At 40.4% G+C, this 20,501-nt stretch overlaps 1 protein-coding gene across 1 annotated transcript in view; it reads left to right on the top strand.

The window, feature by feature from the left end:
• DNER (delta/notch-like EGF repeat containing) overlaps positions 1-20,501 on the top strand; it is a 283,908-nt gene that overhangs the window by 249,306 nt on the left and 14,101 nt on the right. Inside the window, exons 10-11 of the mRNA XM_014530157.1 lie at positions 9,985-10,098; positions 19,096-19,227. Of these exons, the coding sequence (XP_014385643.1) occupies positions 9,985-10,098; positions 19,096-19,227 (246 nt within the window). The remainder of the gene's footprint in view (positions 1-9,984; positions 10,099-19,095; positions 19,228-20,501) is intronic.

Here is a 20,501-nt window from a genome sequence, read left to right on the forward strand (position 1 = left end):
ATGAATCCAGAGACCTAAGTGGCTCATCCCAATCCTGCCACTGACTTCCTTATGAACCTGGATAAATCTCTTAAAATTACTGGCCTTTATCTTGCCGATAAAGTAAGGACAGGGATGTTTACAGATATCTTGAGATTCTTTAATGACCAAATAGGTAGTGGTGGATATACCTCAAAAATTTAAAATTCCAAGATTCTTTAGTTTATGATAGAGCGTATGATAAAATTTTATGAAGCAAGTTTCATCATTATAAATGACAAAGTCATTACTAGGGTGTATTCTGAATATGCCTCTAACATTCCTGCCTTTGAGGCATTGCTCATGTCATTGTGACTAAGAAGCAAAAAATACAGTGACTGACTAGTGTCTCTATAGATTTATAGACTGTGACTTGTTCACCTTTTCCTTTCATTTTTCTCAATGGGTATTCCCAACTTCTTCCATTTACCCCAAGCTCCGTAGTAAATCACTCACCCACAGTAAATCACCTACTTCCATCTTCATGGCATAAAAGAAAGGTTATCATTTGTAAACATTTTTAAATTTATCTAATTTTCCACATTCTATGGTAGTGGTTCTCAAACTTAAGTTTACATCTGAGTTTGCTGGTGGGGTTGTTAAAATAGATTGCTATGCCTCACCCCTAGAGTTTCTGATTTAGTGTACCTAGGGTGGGGCCCAAGAATTTGAGTTTCTGGTAAGTTCTCAGGTGATGTTGCTGTGCTGGCCCATGCACCACCCATTGAGAGCCCCTGCCCTGCAAACTTCTCTGCAGTCACAGCCACTAAAACCTTATTCTCTTCCACTTTAGATGATCATGGCTCCTCATCCTGCTCAAGATTAAGCTTTCCATGTATGTTCTAAATCCCTTCCCTTCTACCTTTCTGTGACCTCTTCCCTCAATTACTGACTCTGCTAGGGATGCTTCAAGGAGGTGGATGACCCTGAAGGAGATATCAAACACATCTGAGGGTTTGGGTTCTTAAGAAAAGGATGCAGGTGCCGGGCGCCTTTGCATACAGCAGGGTTAGGGGACAGGGTTCTGAGGAGAATGGAGGATTCAATGACCAGCTGAGCCCAAAGGACCCCTCAGCCTGTGAAGAGGCCATACATGCCGTGAATGTGCCACACGTTACTCCATGAGGCAGAGGGCTCTGACTGAGTAGATACTGGCTGTTCTCAAGGAGGATTGCACAGTGGGGCTGACCTTTCTTTTTTGTGTGGCTAGGAGGGAATGGTCTCCTGTTCACACCTGGAGAACCCAAACAGGGAAGCCTCCACCCCAAGCCTTAGGACCCTGTTGGCTGGCCTGTCCAGGACTGGAGGAGAATCCCCCATGTCATCTCTCTCTGTCTGGCATTGCCAACTTCCAGTCTGGTTAGTACAGGGAGCCTGGACCAGCAATCCAAAGAGGGGAAAAATCTAGGAAATAATAAACAAAATAAACAAAATTGGAATAATAACAACACTAAACACTCAAGAGAGGAAGTGAAAAGACTGATGTATGCTACTCAACATTAAATTTAGATCTAGGAAAGCAAAAGGAGGAACTAATTCATGATAGAAGTAAAAGCAAGAGGAAATAGAAACCATGAGTTGAAAGATAGGAAATGTGGAGAAAAGATTCAAGAGCTCTGCTTCTGTCTGAGTGATGGACACTCCAGAAGAAGGAGGAAGGAAACAAGGATATGAAACCAGAATGAACCCATTGCTAGAAGGAGAAGTCTATGAGCAGAAGAACGTTGACGTTTTCACATAGTATGGGCTTCCTCAGTGCCAGAGGATTAATGAAGGAGAAGATGCACAATTTGAGATTTCCTGATGGAATTTTAAAATCCAAGGATAAAGAGGATTATTTTTATAAGAGTCTTCACAGGGAATACAGGTTACATACAAAAGAAAGAGAATCAAACCATCTTTGATCTTCTCTGTAGTGAAACTAAATAATAGTGAAGAAGTGTTTCAGACTTTTCAATGGAAAGGACTGGTAGTTAAAAGGTCATTGATATTTGAAGGCAAAAAAAATACATTTGGTACACTTCAGGATACAGAAAATGTAACACCCTCTCTAAGAAAATTATTTTAAAAGTATTCTCAGTAACTAAATCAGAACAAAGATAGCCAGATAGAGGAAGGTAGAGAACAAGAGGAATAGGGTTGAGAAGACTGCTTTAAATGCAGAGAAAAACTTAAAGAGATGATATTGATGTGATTGTGAATGATAATTCAATGGTGAAGAAAAGTCTTTTGAAAAATAGGTTTACCTTTATACTGATTAGTATTGCTGCATAATGAGTTAGTACAAGGTCATGGTTTGAAACAACACCCTTTTATTATTTAGCAGTTTTGTTCATCTAAGCCTGGCTTAATGGACTCCCTGCTCAGGGTCTCACAGGTTGACTGGGCTGCATTGGCATCTGAGGCTTGAATAAAGAAGGATCAACTTTCATGTCCCCTTGCATTGTTGGCCAAATTCATATCCTTGTGGCTGTCAAATTGATGACTGCTTGCTTCTTGAAAGTCAGCAGTTATGAGAGAGAGTCTCTGCTGCTTCATGTATCTAACTTTAGGAGAGGCCCGCACCCTCTTATTGTCTCACCTGATTAGGCCAGGCCCACCTATGATTAACTTAAAGTCAACCTTAACTGCATCTTCAAAATTTCTTAACTTTTGCAATATGCTTTTGGCTAGAAGCTCATGCTCAAGGGGAGGGGAGTACACAAAGGCATGGCTCATTAGGGGTCACTCTAAAGTATGTCTATCATACCTCTTATTAAGGAAAAATTGAAATGACCACACTAAAAGTTTCATATAATTTTAACCAAATCTATGTGTTAAAGGGAATGGGGGTAGGAAATATTGGAAGACATACACGTGTGTTAAAAATGTCACCCCAGTGGGCAGGTAAATTGATTATTTAACTTTGGTGCATTTATAGAGACATTTAGGTTCAGGTTTAAATAAGACTGCTGGAAACAGGAAGGTAAACCCTAGAAAAATAGCAATAAATAGGACATCTAAAGTAAGAGTGATAGGGAGGTGGTGGTGGTGGTGTACAAGGGATTATATGAGAAGCAGAAAGGGCTAAATCAGGCTCTCCAATTCAGAGGAAGAATGAGTGAGGGGAGGACAGAGGTCACAAGATCCTGTGCCTTTCTCTCCTTGAAGAATGTACATTCTCTCCCTCTTTGGAAGCATTTCACCTGATATATACTTACATGTAAGATGTATGTATAAACTTAGGAAACTATCAGATGGGTGGGCTTCAGTTCCTAACTAGTTAGAACTTGCATAGGTGGTGTGTTGGTGGGGAGGGTTGGGACTTTAACTTCTTATTTTCCATATGCATTTTTAAGTGATGAGTTTTACTCTTAAAAATTAAATGAATATGATAACTGTCTAAAAAGAATGGCATTAATAGGAAGTCAGGCAACTATAGCTAAGAACATTTTGCAAAAGGAAATCAATGAGTGGAACTTCTGCCAGATGTTAAAACCCATTTAAATGCTCCAATTATTATTACACTAGAGGCCCGATGCACTAAATTCGTGCAAGAGTAGGTCTTCCTTCCCCCGACTGCCGGCACTGGCTTCCCTCTGGCACCCGGGACCTGGACTGCTTCCCTCAAGCTGCCCGTAGGCACCCGGGACCTGGGCTTCCCTCTGGCCTTGTCCAGAAGGATGTCTGGTCTAATTAGCATATTACCCTTTTATTATTATAGATTCCCATGTTACAGGTGCAAGATTGGACAGCTGACCCAAATTGAGGAATGGTCCAGAAACCCTTGTCGATAATAATAGACATATAAAAAAGTGTGACTCTTGAAGAGGACTTGCTATGAATGGGACATTTAAAAAAAAATGGTGCTAGAAAAATTGGGCTGCTAAACAGAAAAAAATAAATGTTCTCACACTTCTAAATAAATTCCATATGGATTTAAAAATCACAACTTGACTCTCAAGATAGTAATCCCCCCTTTGTCTCTCTTTTCAATGAAATTTTCTTAGAGTTGGTTTAGACAGCACCTCTATTTCCTTAAGTTTTATCTTTTTTTTTAACCCTCCTCAGTTGGAGCTTGTCCATACCATCCTGCTAACATGGATTTAGCGGTGACTTAACTGGAGTCTTTTCAGTGAATCCATGAAGCCTTTTCTGCCTCTAATTCCGACTGTGTTCCTGCCCCTTTGCTCCATTGGTCGCTTGGGTCCCTGCTTCAGCTTCCACAGCTGCAGTCCTGCCCCCTGGACTTTGCACTCCCAGCCCCCACTGAGTCCTCGTCCTCGTCCTTGTCCTTGTCCTCGGGACACCACAAATGTAGTTGGTCCCCAGGGTTTTCTTCTGGACCCCTTTCTCGTTCCTTCTCTTTGCTCTCATTCAATCCTTTGACTGTATCCACTGTCTGAAATGTTGATCCCCAAATAGATTCCCTGCTTGGACTCTCCCTTCATTTTCTCTGTATCTGTGATGACAGTTACGGCCAGCTTTATAGTCGATTCTTTCTGGCTGCAGACTTTCTTCTCCTTTACACTAAATCAGAATTTAGTGAAAGGCAGTGCCTACATAGGTTTTTTTGTTTCGTTTGTTTGTTGTTGTTTTTTAATTCTCGGCAGTGTTCGATATGGTGGCTTGCACAAAGCAAATGCTAAGTAGCTATCTTGACTTGAATTGAAATTGCTGCTTGACATACTAATTAGGGGAAACCATCTCGAACATTTTCCCAGTAAATTTCCACTGTGGATCATGAAATTTTTAGAAACAAACTGCACAGAGGGACTCAGAGTAACCTCCTTTCAGAGATACCAGAATGCTGACGCTTCCTGCAAAACCATTTCACAACTAGTTCATGAGGGACTCCTAATTTTATATTGTCAAAAAGTCAAGTGACTGCTCCACCTTGTTTATTTTTATTTCTAGCAAAACAAACTAAATGATCAACAATATACTCATTTAGAACTTTTGGTGACAAAAGTTAGGAAGAAAAAAAAACACCTGTGTTTTTTAATTGTGAAAATAATATAACAACAATAAAAAATTTAGAAAAAAAGAAATTTCAAAATACCTCATTACTTTACAACAGAATACAAGAGGAATAGTCATCTGTATTGTTTCATCCTTTTCTAATATCCACATTTTTATAGTTATAATTGAGTACACCTGCAATTTTCTGTTCATACTTGTGGGGCTACCAGTGGGTGATTGGGGGGGGGGGCGCTCCCGCTGGCACCTGCCTTGGCTGGCCTGGCACCGTCTACTCGCCAGCCCCGTCCCCTGCTTGCCAGCCCCACCCCCCGCCCCCTGCCACTGCTGCTGGTCACCTCCCTCTGTGGGAGGCAACAGGTGGGGCAATCAGGGGGCAATGCCGCCTGCTCACTGGCCTGCCCTGCCCCCGCCATCACCCCACCACGACCACCGGTTGCCTCCCTCTGCGGGGTGATGGGCAGAGCAATAGGGATCGGGGAGGCCTCCCTCCATCCCCCTTGGGGCCTGTAGGCTAGGGGCAGCCCCTGCATTGAGCATCTGCCCCCTGGTGGTCAGTGCGTGTCATAGTGACCGGTCGTTCCACCAGTCTTTCCGCCATTTGGTTGATTTGCATATTAGGCTTTTATTATATGGTATTATTGAATTGATTGGGGTGACATTGGTAAATAAAATTATACAGGTTTCGGGTATACAATTCTGCAATACATCATCTGCATATTGTTTTGTGTGTTTACCACCCCAAGTCAAGTCTCTTTCCATCACTATTTATCCCCTTTTACCCTCTCCTACCTCCCTGACTCCCCTTCCCTCTGGTGCTTACCATATTGTTGTGTATTTTTAAAGTCCACAGAATTTATAATTGAAAAGATGAGAATTTTTGTTGTTGGCTAAAATTATTTCCTCTGTGTAACCAGGAACCAGAATTTCTGGATGTTTTGTCTACCTAACTCCTCTCATGTAGTGAGATAGATGCAGAAATAGATGTCAAGATTTTTTCCTGTTTCAGGCTATTATTTAATCAGAAGAGCAAACTGAGGCTGAAACACACATGGAATAATGAGGTTAAGGCTGAGAAGTCAATTGTAATATCTGAAATAATTTGGAAAAAGTTGAGTTCTGTGAGGGTAGAAATAATAGAAAAGTTTTCATGGAGGAAATAAGTTTTAATATAAAATAATGGTTTAAAGAGAATAATATGTTCCAAGAACACTTCAATCTAATTTTCTTTACCTGGCCTGCTTTTGTTCCTGGAGATAAAAATAACGATTTTTGTTTTCAAAATCTTAATCATGACTAATCATGATGACAACAAAGATTTATAATTGGTACACGACTCTTTGAATTTTTGTTCATGTTATTTCTAAAATTAACTTCTATGAAGAACTCTGTTGGAGTAGAGATCTTTTCAGAAACATTGCCTCTCTATTCCTTAATATGAAAAGTATGAATTTTTTATTAGTTTTGACTGGATTACAGTTTATTTTTACTTGAGACTAAACATAAGTTTTGTAATAGTGCGTGCTGCATCCCTTGCCAATGGCTGATGCATGTGTCATTCCACAGACTCGGTTTGAAGTGTGGACCTGGTTTTCCCTGACAAAATAGGGTGTTTTTGAGGCGGATTTGGAATCGCTTCTCACTCCTCTGGCAATCCTACCTGTGTGTCAGCCAAAGTACACGGCCCGTCGCCCCTCCTGAAAGGACAGGGTTCTGGTGGTATACCCTTAATTTCTTCCATGCATTAAGATATGGCCTCTGCTTTAAAGGACCTCGGAGATTTGGTAGGGGGGAGGGCGGGATCAGACAGAAGAACAGATAAGCCATGGTTTAACACAATAAACTCTGTAACAGCGTGAACTTAGCACGCTCTCAATGCACGATGGTGGGAGAATGGAGCTCTGTCTTGGGAGAGTCAGGCTCAGCTTTCCGGACAAAGGAGGTTTGAGCTGGCCTTGGACAGTGAGGATGTGCCAGGTGATGACAAGCGTGGGAAAAAAAGATCAAGGAGGGCGTTCTTGTCAGAGGATGTAGGATGCCCAACACTCCGTGTTGTACAAGCACCTGGGACCCCTGGGGAATGATGAGCTCAGGAAAGCAAGACCTGGGGCCCCAGGAGGAGGGCAGGAGTGGGGGCCGCCTCAGCTCAGCAGTGTTCATGACTGTTTATCTCTCTTCTTAAGATTTCAGGCTCATAGCTTTAATCGCCAAGCTGAGCAATATGACAAATATTTTTATATAGGGATTAGCAAGGCTCAGAGTATAGAAATGTGAGTAACCAGAGTGCTCACTGGGGACTTGAAGACCATCTTGCTTCGTAGTCATCGTGTTTCTGTGAAGATTGGCTTTTGTTCCATCTTGCTGCCAGAAAACTCTCACTGAGTCACAAGTGACCAAATATCTTATCTCTTGAAAAAGAGACATAACAAGGGATAGAATTATTGCCAGAAACACACAAAACATTGAAAGTGCTTATTATCTTGCATGTTTTAATCAGATCTGTAATATTGAAGGCTTTTAAGGCTAAGATGTTTAAATATTTAGCCTAGATTTTGCTCTTCAGCCTTATTTGGAAAATGCGGTAATTTGTATGTTAATGTATTATTTATGTTAATATCATGCAGGTGAGATTAGCTGACTACCATTAGAAACCCAGTGAAGATCATCCTTGATTGCTCATGGAAATTTTTCTAGGCTTCAGACATCTCTGAACCTTAGTCCTGGCTGCATTTCCCATTATAATTGAAAGTCTTATTTGTCAGCTGGTTCCCCGTTAACCAGCCTCAGGGGAACACTGAGGTTGTAAATATGTGAATCCATTTTTTTTATAAACACTTGGAAGCAGAATGGGCCCTTTTGTATTTTGATCTTTCAGTTGATTTTGCGTTACTTGGGAATCAGTGAGAAATAGAAACAGAGTTTTAGGTGGGCGAAGTAGTGTCTCTCTCTCTCTCTCTCTCTCTCTCTCTCTTTCCTCACCCCTCTCTCTCAAAGAATCACTAGCTTTATGCTAATAAGTAATTTCATCTTTAAATTACTCTGAGCTTGTATATTAACATGCATCTCCTGGGTTTGTTAAGGATGTTGGAAGTCTGAGGCTCCCACAAGTCACTGGAGCTGGGCAGGGAACTAGGACAGGGCTCAGAGGGTCCATATCCCACTGAGTACAGGGCCATGGGATTGGGGTGGTGGTTGCAGGGAGCAAAATAAAGCAAAGATCTGAAAGGCACTTTAGGAAAACATCTGGCAGACTATTGTTCATGGGTTGGATATGAGGGGCAACGGATAAAAAGAAATGAAAAGCCATCCATTTTAAAATGCTTTACCAGACTCAAGTAAGTCATTAATGTGAATACAGAGAGGCAGTTCTCATTCTATTTTCTCTTATATATTTTTCTCTTTCTTGAGCCCTACTTCTTAAGGCATTGAAAAAGAAATGAGAGAAAAATCCCAACAAGAGTAATTTCAGTGACTAAATGATGAGTCATGGGGTGTGGCAGCCTTTTTATAATGTGAGCTAAGTAATGAGTGGATAGTAAATTAAGTAAATACCATTCAGTCACTATTTGCTTTATGCTTGTTCTTCATGATGCTGCCGGGAAGGAAGAGCATATCATTATATAGATTCTTATACAGAGTATCATGTAATTTATCTTCCTCTCCAGAGAGTGAGGAGTGGGAGAGAGGGAGCTTAATCCAGGCCTGCATGTTGGCACTCCACTGAAACAACAGCAGAAATCCTGCCTTAGGAAAAGCCACATTTTTAGTTTTTTATAAAATTATAAAACAACTAGAGGTCCGATGCACAAAATTTGTGCAAGAGGCTCGGCCCTTGCAGCTCCAGCTGCCCCGGCCCTCGCAGCATGGCTGTCCCACAGCCCCATGGCCCTCAGCCCCACCCACTGGTCATTCTGGAAGGTCGTTCCGGAAGGTCGTTCCACCGTCTGGACTAATTAGCATATTAGCTCTTTATTATATAGGATAGGTACTCATTGTAAAGTTATTCCAACACTATAGAAACAAATAACGTGAAAATCAAAGTAATTCATTTCCCTCTCAGTCCCACTTCGGGTATTTGCATGCATACACACACATAGACCTTTTTAAATATCAATGGGAAACTTACCGTTTTCATTATGATTTTTAAATGCTTCTCTTTTGTTAAATGGGCGCTGAGTTACATAGAATTCTGTGTGTGTGCATGCCAGTCTGTGCTCACTCTAAGAGAACTACTTTGCAAGCAGACTCAGATGCAGACTGCCTGTGGTTTCAAGTTCCAGCTCCTTCCCCTGCAGCCTCAGGACCTGAATTCTTTCCTCCATTCCCTCACCTAGAATGGCAGAATGAGGGCATTTGTCTCATAGTGTTGCTGTGAGGATCAAATCTGGTGAAAATCATAGTGCAAGGTCTGGAATGTAGTATGTGCATACATGTTAACTTTAGTACATGGGGAACTAATGAGGTCTTTGCCGACTGAGTACCAGGGGGCTCCCTCTCTCTCCCACAGTTTCCCAAAGTAGCTGAGGCTGACTTACATATCTGAATCCAACTCTTCCCTTCAGGATGCTGGTCATCAATTACCTTGATATCTTATGAAGGCTGCCTGGCTATTTTCTGTTTCTTTTGGAGATGCAGAAAACACTGGTCCCTGATAAATTTGATCTTTCAGGCCTTTAACTTTCTGGTCCCCAGGCTTGGGGACATGTGCTCAGAGAAAGTCCAGATGAAAGACTTATGGTTGGACCTCAGAGAAGGGATTGCATTTGTTATTTTCTCATAAAATATGTCTTTACAATAACCTAAAGTCAAGACTGGGCATGTGCTCGCTCTCTCTCTCTCTCTCTCTCTCTCTCTCTCTCACACACACACACACACACACACACACACACACGTGCCACTAGGAATCTGCCTACATACCATTCTAGGATGTTTAAACACTTTGCTTTCAAAGGCCATGGGAGCTGAAGATTCCTTAATCAGTCACCCCTTTTGTGTCTTTCTCCACAGGAGTTCACTGTGAATCCTACAAGGACCCCTGCGCTAACGTCAGCTGTCTGAACGGAGGCACCTGTGACAGTGAAGGCCTAAATGGCACGTGTGTCTGCACACCAGGATTTACAGGCAAGTGACCCAGGAACTGGGTTTTCAAATTTACCACAAAATTCCTGAGATTACCATTGTTATAAAACCCAGGAGCCTTGCTACAAAATGTAAGTGGGCGTTGCATTTAGATGAAGGTCGTTTTAAAAATAATCCACTGTTTGTCATTAAATGAGGCTCTTCTGAAATCAGTATTTGCATGTAGTCTTGCTGAGACTAACAGTGCTGTACAATTCAGAGCTGTTGCTGTGAAACACAAGACATGAGCCATTATGCCAACATCTGAAAGGTTTGTGTTAGTGGAAGAAGGGAAGGAAGGATCACATGTGTTCTCTGTAGCAGTTGCATTCAGCCACAACTTGTATTTTTATTGAAAGATAGAGGAGTGGGTTTTGAAAAATGAAAAGAGATGGTGATGATGGTGAGAAGTACTGGGACAATCCAGGTTCCAGATTGACTGTTAGTGAAGGTAGGGATGCTATGGGTATGGGGAGAGTGAGGAGAGAAGGTGGCTCCAGGGAAAAGCAGGTGGGGAGGACAAGGGCAGGTTCCAAAGGAGCCACAGTGGCCACTGAGCTATGAGTGGAGAGAGTTGTTTCTAGACTAGGGGATCCACCCTAACCTGGGCTCCTTCTAAATAACTCCTTATGGGCTTCTGGGAGTTTGTGAACCTGAAACAGTTATGAAATGTTGAATGTATGTGCATCTGCTGAAGGGAGGCTCTCAAGTCTTCATCATATTCTCAAAAGGAACCATGAACTTCTGGGGTAGAAAAGATTCCATCCTTTGCTTTGCCAGCAGAGCCCAGGAGTCCCGAAATGTAGAGGGCAGGGCAAATGTATGTTTTCAGAGCTTTGCTCAACAGGAGTCACTCTGGTTTGCAAATTGGAAAGAGCCTGTAGAAGCGAATGGGTTTTTAAGATGCAGGAAACCATATTGTCATTGGCTGGAGAGCACCCTGAATGCTCACCTCTCCCCTGGAGAATTTCCCAGCATCCAGGTCCCGGGTCCATCCCTGGGGAGTCTCATGTGTGCTTCTAGGGAAGATGTCAACAGTCAAGATGTGGGAGAAGCAACTTCTGATATCTTCATATTTGTCTGTGTCACCTGCTGTGTTTTCCTGGAACTGAGGAGTAGGGTCACTCCAGAAAATCACTCATAGATGTTTTTGTTTTGCAGGCTGGCTTACAAACACACACAGATGGTTATACTCATCAATGGGTGCAAAAATAATTTTGGGGAAGCATCCTATTTTTTCCCCAGGTATTTTTATTCCACAAATAGTAAAAAGCAAGGAAGACAAATTAGAAAATACTGTGTTATAGAAAAAAAAACCCCCCACTATTAAAACTGAGCTACTAGGAGCTAGGAGATAAATGTTGGTAACATCTTGATACAATAAGCATGTGAAAGGAATTATAATGCTCATATTATATTATGTCACCTCCTTCTCACTTAAAAATATATATCATAAATGTGTTTCTGTTTTATCATTTTTACTGGCTGTCTTTTCATCCACGATATGAAATACCATGTTTTTTTTTTTAACCCATTGTCAATTCAGCTTTTGGGTAGCTAACTTTTTTTGAGAATTTTTCCCTATTATAAATAATATTGTAATGAATATTCTTGTATGTACATCTTTGTGTACTTATCTGATTATTCCTCGAGCTAATGTCCCAGGAATGGGATCACGGGGTCCAGGAGGATACTTACAAATTTCCATATTGTTCTCCAGGAAAAAGCATTGTAACAGTATTCTCTCCTATTAAGAATGCACAGCATCTGTTTCTTCGTCTTCACACCAGTACTGAGGACTGTCATTCTGATGGCCAAAACCCATTTAAGTGTTGTTTGAACTCGTATGTTTTTTATTCCTACTTTAAAAATACATTTGTGGTCATTTTGGTTTCTTCTTTTATGAACTTCCTATTTATGTCAGTCTTCATTCTTGATTTGAAATAGTCCTTCATAGTAAGTATATTACATTTTATCTGCCACAGATTACAAATATTTTCCCACTGTCATTTGCCTTTTAAATGTATAAAAATGTTTGTTTTTCATATAGCATATTTAAATTTATATAATTAAATCTTGATATTTTTATTTTTTTTATGCTGGAAAGATCCTATGTATTAAGATTTTATAAATATTCTCCTATATTATTCCAATCACTCATGAGTTAATTTTTTTTAAAATATAGTTTTATTGATTTCAGAGAGGCAGGGAGAGGGAGAGAAAGATAGAAACATCAGTGATTAGAGTGAATCACTGATCAGCTGCCTTCTGCATGCCCACTACTGGAGATTGAGCCCACAACCTGGGGATATACCCTGACTGGGAATCGAACCATGACCTCCTACTTTATAGGTCGAAGCCCAATCACTGAATTGGCCGAGCATGAGCTAATTTTGTGCATGTAAATGTTTAATCCATTTGAAATTTATCTTGGTATCTTATGGGAAATAAAAGGCAATCTCTTCTCCAGAATATTTAGCAAACCTCCAACTGCCTACTCAGCATTTACTCTTGGACATACCTCAGAGACACCTCAAACTTACAGGTTTCCTTCTCCTTTCTTCCTTTAAAATATTTGCTAGCTCTTTACATGGTATTACTGCCCCATGAAGTTATTCTGGACAGAAACTGGGGAATCATTTGGTATTCTCCTCTTCTTCCCCTTACCTGCATCCAGCTACTAAGGAGCCCCCAAACCTCCTAGACTCTCTCAGTTCTTTCTGGCACCAACACCAGGCTGCCTTCACCTCCTGCCTGCACCAGCTCAGCCCTCCCTACACCCATTCCTGATACCCTGATATATTCCTCTACACCAGCGGTTCTCAACCTGTGGGTCGCGACCCCTTTGGGGGTCGAACGACCCTTTCACAGAGGTCGCCTACCATCGGAAAACACACATATAATTACATATTGTTTTTTTGATTAATCACTATGCTTTAATTATGTTCAATTTGTAACAATGAAATTGGGGGTCACACAACATGAGGAACTGTATTAAAGGATTGCTGCATTAAGGAAGTTGAGAGCCACTGCTCTACACTGTAGAGACGTTATACAATGAAAGTCTAATCTTGTTGCTCCCTACTCAAAAATTCCCTATTGGCATTTCATTGTTTTTAAGAAAAGGGTCAAAGCTCTTAACTTGATCATCAAGACCTGAGTTGTCTGGCCCTTTCCAGTTTCGTACTGGGCTCCCCTACCTGCTGATTCATGAACAGTGCGTGCCAGGCTCTTCTTGGTAATATTCTTCCCTTCTATCTCCTGCTTTCCACCCCAAGGCATTTCTTCTGGTACTCATCCTGACCACAGAGGGCATTTCCATTGTAGTAGGTTAAAAAAATCACATTAATTGATGTTTGAAAACAACAGATGTCTATTTCTATTCAGCCCTGATAATCTTTTAAACTGTAGGGACCATAGAATAGTTCCTCAAGTTGTTTGGAGAACTGTTCTGTTAATGAATTTTACAGAACACTGTTCCCATGGGATGCTTCATGGAAAAAGTGTCTGTGGCCAAATAAACCTGGGACATGGTAGATGCCATGTGGAGATTCATAAGGGGTATCCGCAGGCAAAAGGCTCTGCCAGGTTTCACAGTAAAGAATCTTATTTGCCTTTGTTTATTTCCCAACTACATTTAATCACAGAACCATATTTTTCCCTTTAAAAAGGGCTGATTGTATTTTGAGAACTGGTAGAGGCTGATGAAATGTGGACTTCCACCACTAAGGAACAGTGGTGCCGCTGCTCTTTGAATTGCTACCTTGGAACCAAATGCTCTTTCTTTATACCTGAGGTTTAGCAGAACTTACTCTTGGCCAACTATTTAGTGCTCAGAAGGTTCTCTCACTGACTAAGTGGAGTGCATTGGGCAAGTTATCGTGATATAATTAGATACCCAATCCAATGTCACCTTTAACTTGTAGAATGGCTTTTTCAGTTTCAGTTTATGTTGCTCTTCTCTTTCTAGGATCTTTAGATGGGACCTTACATGACCGATTTTCCTTATTTCTAATGTATATATTTTTTTGTGCTATAAGTTATCCCCTCAATACCTCTATGGCTGTGTCCCACAAATTTTATGTTGTATTTTAATTTAATTCAATGCAATGTTTTTGTTGGTTTGTTCTTAAGTTCCTTTAGATTTTTCTCTTTGTTCCATGGATTATCTCTAAGTGTGTTATATAGTTGCCCCCCGACCCCACCTTGCACCTTTTGGCATTTCTAGGTTGCTGGCTTCTCTAGCACCTAGTATGGAATATTTGAGGCAAAGAGAAAAACGCAGGATGCTCATCATCACCATTCTTAGGTCCCGAGATTCCTAGCCAGTCTGTCTCCTCTTGACCTCTCAGATTCTTCTCATATTTGTTTTATATATAATGTCCAGGGCTTTTGCTTGTACTTAGTGGGAGGAATAGGGAAAATATTCCATCTTTTTGGGAGCAACATTCCATCTTTTTTCCATCACTCTAGCTGTTTTTAGCATTTTTCCTTTGTTGCTGGCTTTTAGCAAATTGATTATGATGTGCCTTGATGTGATTTTGTTCATATTTATCCTGCTTAGGATTTGTTGCACTTCTTGGATCTGGTTTTATAGTTTTCTTCAAATTTGGAAAATATGTAGCCACTATTCCACCAAATATTATTTTATGCCTCTCCCTCCTGCCCTTGAACTCTTATTACATCTGTGTTAGACTACTACAATTTGCACACCAGGTCACTGAGTTTCTATCCCTGAGATTTAGCTTTTCTAGCTTCTATTGCTCTGTTTTCAAGTTTACAAATCTTCTACTCTGCAGCATCTAATCTATTACTCTCACTCTATATTATTTTGTTTTTAATTTGATATTATATTTTTATATCTATACATTCCATTCAGTTTTTTTATATCTTCCATTTTTACCCTTATTTCTTTCATGTTTTCCTTTAAATTTTGAGCAAATTCCTTGTTTGCTCAACATCATCTGTTACTTCTGGATCTCCACCTTTCGAACTGATTTTTCTTCTGGTTATGGGTTCCATATGTCTGCTTCTTTGCATGTCTAATAATTTTTGTTGAACGCTGGCCATTGTTAGTTAAGTTGTTGAGTGATTGGATTTATTGTCTTTCTTTTTCAGAGAGCTGCCTTTTTTGGTGGCAGGTAGGTAAGTTACTTGGCAATCTGACTGATCCTTTTAAGGATGATTTTTATATTTAGGAGGATGAGCTTTTACTCAGGGGATAGTCCTACCCTACTGCTAAGGCAAATGCACTGGCTGGTCAATAAAATACCTGCACTCTGACTTGTGAAAGTCTGAATCCCTCCTAGTCCTCTGTGAGCTTTGGGATTTGTTCATCCTTCATCTTGTTTGTAGGCCCGTGGAGTTCCATTTACTCATATGCAACATCCAGTAACTAACTCAAGGGACATGGCATATTTCTGATGCTCATTTTCTGAGTGGCTTTATCTTCTGTGTTAGTCTGTTCTGCAAATTACAGCTATCTTGGCCTCCACCAAATCCAGTTCTCCGCAGCTCAGTGAAACCATTGTGTTCTAAATTGGGTCCAGGCAGAAAGCCAGGATGCTGGCGGTACTCAGCTGTTTCGTTTCCCTTCTCTCAGCAGTCACGGTCATGCTCTGCCTGTTGTCCAATGTCTTAAAAGTGTTTTTTAAAAATACATATTTCATCCACTTGTCTAATTTTTTATGGTGGGAGGTCAAGACAGGTTCCAGTTTTTCCATCATGGTAGAAGTTCCAAATACTTTTTTTTAGATCCATTTCATCTGGAATAAAATGTTTGTCATAGTATGAAGGCATAGTTAAAGCCCCCAGTCCAGTGAGTGGCATATAGTAGTTATATATTTAATAATATGTATTACAATTATAATCATTTTCATTGATATCATTCAATGTGGGCTTTGTTAGCCCAAGGATTTACTAATAGCAGTGAGTTTTGATTTTTTAAATCTTTTTAAAATTTTAATTTATCTGAGGAAAGCATAGAAAATTAAACAGTACACTTGTAAACTTGCATAAATACTACCAAATTTGATACCTACTCTACATATTGCCTCTTAGAAAGTAGTATATTGAAAATCAATTGAAAAGATTTAAAGTTCAGACTCTGATTTCCAGCCTTAGTGAAGTAGAAACTTCATTTTGTATTCTCTTTACAAACGTTATTCGTGCACAACAGCAATTTAAAAGTAATTGATTTTTCTCCAACTCAGATTTTTTTTTAAAAAAGTAAGCAAGTCAATGAAAAAGTCATTGGCTCAAGCCTGCAAAGGCATAAAGATTTATTAAGTCAAATATGAGTAAAAAAAGATGATATAATATATATACTAAGAACTTTTCTAGTAAAATAAGCTAGTATACACATTGCTTGGAGCTAGAATGGTGGGGTGTTGAAATGCATAAAAACATATAATATTCTCAATATGGGAAAATGCAAATGAACTCAAACTTGCTCTTCATCATTCACAATAATTCTTCAAATACCTCGCATAAGACTGATGGGCAGTAAACATGAGCTCGGTAAGGCAGAGAAGAGCAGTCCTCTTTGGGAGTCTTCTGGTTGACATTTTTCTTGACTGGCTGCATCATCAGAATCATTCCATATTCCTACCACCATCATGTGACACAGTGAAGGCATCAGAGAGCCAGCTGGGGGATAACTGACTCAACCAGAAGCATAGGAGTGTTAGACTGTGAAATAGGCTGTAGAGTAAATCTACAGGTTTCTGAGCACTGTGCCTCGCTCCAGGGTTCTCCCAGAGCACACGGGCTATGGAAATAGCTGCTAGCTCTTTGGGCCCCTGCCTGGCATGGAGTTTAAATCATTAACTAATGTCATCTAATCCCCAGTAGAGCTCTAAGAACACTGTGGTGGTAAAAGTCAGACTGGAATAGGTTCGGGACTCTTTCTGGGTTTTAGATATTTGATAAGTGTCTGTAGAAAGAGTCCATCCTATTTTCTCCTGCTGCTCTCTATACCTCCCAAATCCAATCTACTGAGTGCCAAGAATAGACAAATCTAGGGGTTTTGGATTTCTCCTGACTGTGTTAGAGACCCGTAGAGATCTAAGAACCAATACACACATTAAGGTGGCTCTGGATCCTGAATTTGGCATTTACCTCCCTGGGGAAGCTCGGGACCAGAGCAGGACTGGATGGATTGGACATACAGCCCTGGGACTACCTGTAATTTAAGGAATTAGTAGGGAGAAGTTAGGTATTTTCTGCTGCTATTGTTGCAAAGACCATGGGACATCTTATTTCAGAATATGTAGTATTCCCATTGCCAGCTAAAGAAAGCTGTTGTTGAGTAGATACTTCAATTAATCTTGTCTTCCTAAATGGTTGGAAAGTAATACGGATGCATATATTTGTCAAGGCCTTTGATTTCATCCTTTTAATATTTCGTAGTACATCCTTATTTATGCTTCTTTTACTAGTCTACTTTGTAATGCTGTTTGTAACTGTTTAGTCTATACCCTTCTCACTTAGAGCAATTGCCCCATTAATAAAAAGAAAACCCTTGAAATAGGTTAGTAAGAGGAAATCAATTTTATGTCTTTTCTATTGATGTAAATGACTATATTTACTGCAGGAAACAAACTCAACTTAGACACTACTGAATTATAGTCAACTTAGTAGGATCTAGAAGTAGTAAATGTTTTGTTGGACAGATTCCACTTTAAAAATGAAAGAGTCATATGCTAGGTATGAAAAGAGTGTGAAATGAAACAGATGTGAAATATTTTAGTGTGAGATTCCTCCTCTAAAGTGGCTGTGGGTGACATATGGTGGTTTTATAAACGAGAGGTAAACCAATAGCAGACAGAAAAGCACTTCGTTGCTAATTAAGTCAGCCTGGAAGTAATTACCCAAGTGTACACTGAAATATTGCCTTTTGAAAATGGACAAAATATTGATTTTGCTCATTTTCTTTAGTCTACAACTATCACAGTGCTAAGAAGAGCTTTTTTACATTTATCTAAACAAATGGAGGAGTATATCAAAACAATTTTTTTTCTCATTTTCAAACTTTTAAGAGAGAGTGCCTCAATTTGAGTTACCCTCTTTTATTCAGCTTTGATGAGATACCTTTAAATTTCATAAGCACACCCAGTTGGTACTGACTCATCCTATGGCTTTAATTCACAGGAAGATGGCTTTGTTCCTGTAACTGCTAATAACAAGCTATTTCCTTTAAATTGGTGTTTGAATCACAGTGACATCTTCCCATGTTCTGGTTTATAAGTTTAAACCAGGCACTCCCTGAGGGGGGCAAAAGTTGGGTCTAGGTGGGGTCGAGACTCCAGGGCACATTTTTCATTATGGAGAAAGGACAGTCTGGAGCGGTTGTGAATTTCCTTTGGGCCATCATTGCTCAGGGAAGATTATGTCCATCTTAGGTCAACCCAGATTTCACAACTGTTGCCCCTTGTGGCTAATGCCCTCCCTGAGCATTTTGGTCCACCCCAGGAACATATCCAGGAATTTGGAAATTGGAGTAAATTTTCATAATTGACTCAATCTAGGCACACAGCTGTGCTCTACAAGTATCCAGAAACTAGAGGTCCTGACTCACGCTCAAACACTTGGCTACAAAACAATCATAAACTTTGAGTTCTCAACTATCTGGAGTTTCAGAAAAATAAGATTCGGCTGACTAAATACAAAATAGAGTTCTTTAATGAAATCAGGAACCCAAATTTGCTTTCCCAATAAACTTTGGAAAATTTGTTCAGACACGGGAATCAGCTTTAGTTAACTAGTTCATTAGATTAAAGAAAAGTCTTTTTACCAAGGCTATTTTTTTTAAGAAGTTTTATTTAAGTAAAAGATCCCCTGACTAGAATTTGGGAGAGTTCTGCACTTTATACAAACAGCAATTGGGCTCCATTGCTGGAGATCATGAACTCCAGGCTCAGATCTGGAGCTTTACTTTGCTAGAGAAGCGATGGGTGATGCAGCTGATCGTCTCACAGCTACTTCTCTTTATCTCCTTAGGCGAAGAGTGTGACATCGACATAAATGAATGTGACAGTAACCCCTGCCATCATGCCGGCACCTGCCTGGACCAGCCCAATGGTTATACCTGCCACTGCCCACATGGCTGGGTGGGAGCAAACTGTGAAATCCGTAAGTTTTTCTGCCTCTCAGCTATTATATTTAACCTCCAGTTTTCTTTCACCAAGAAAGGGATGCTGACCGTGCCCAGCCCGGTCACTCTCAGAGGCAGTGCTGTCTGAGTCACCATGCCTCCCGCATCTCAGTGTCACACTTTTGCCCCCATCCCCACCCACGCATTCTGCTGCTCCCACTTCTTCCTGAGTCTGAAGGCAGCCCTTCCATGGGATGAGAATGTGCAGATGTCATCCAGAGTTCACTGCTGCTGCTACAGCCAAAAATGCGCTCAACAGAGACGCGTTAGAATCACAGCACAAAACAGAGGCTCTGTGTTGAAAATGTAAAAACATACACCAAATGTAAATTCACTTTGCATTTATGTCTTCAAGTGTCTTCAAACATATTAAGTTCCATCAATTGCCTGGAGAAAAAAAATCCAGTGAGGATGAGTGGAAAAGAAAATCTGAAAAACATTTTGAGCTGCTTAGAGCTAAGTGTTCTCTAAAGACGAGCTAACAGAAGTTTGAAAATGTCACAATCAAGATTTTATACATTCAAATACCATGTCTACTAGGATTGAGGTGAAAATGAGAACTGACAAGGTATTGGGGTTTCCATTGGTTTGTAAACTGCTAAAAATTCAACTTTGAAAGCTGCCTTTCTTCTTATTTAAATGGGTCAAGGCAATTGAACCTTTCATAAAAGCTCCCTCCTGGGGCCTCTCACCCCCTGGCCTAATCATCATCAGGTAAAGACAGCTTATCTGCTGTGTGAGTTTGGAAGGAGGCAAATACTTTCACGGAGCCCTGTCTGTCTGTCTGTCCCTGTCTGTCTGTCTCCCTCCTGAGCAGGCCTTTCTGCTGCCTATAGTCATCTATGCTGTGACTGCTTTAAGAATAGCCCCCTCACTGGTGGTCCACATGGCCTGTGGCTGGATGGCTAATTCTTAGTATGTGTCTAAGGTGCGGGGTGGTCAGTGTTAGGAAGCCTTGTTATTCACAAGTGTGGACAACATTCTCCATCAACTTGACCAATAGTGAAGGTACCCTTTGGGCTCTTATCTGCTCACTCTTTGTCTTTGCTCTTGGCTCAGAGCTTGAGAGGGAAAGAAGGTAATTATTTTTAGGCCTCTCCTTCAACTTTCTCAAATGCTCCGAAACAGAATGGTTTTAAGACCAACTGTCCTTGTTGAAGATGAGAAATACTCTCTTATTGAAGAAAGAGACAGAAAGAGTTTCCAATAGTAAAAATGCTGAGCGCTATGATTTGGGTAAGATGTTAAAACT

Source organism: Myotis brandtii, unplaced genomic scaffold (assembly GCF_000412655.1).
Source record: "Myotis brandtii unplaced genomic scaffold, ASM41265v1 scaffold727, whole genome shotgun sequence".
NCBI classification, from domain to species: domain Eukaryota; kingdom Metazoa; phylum Chordata; class Mammalia; order Chiroptera; family Vespertilionidae; genus Myotis; species Myotis brandtii.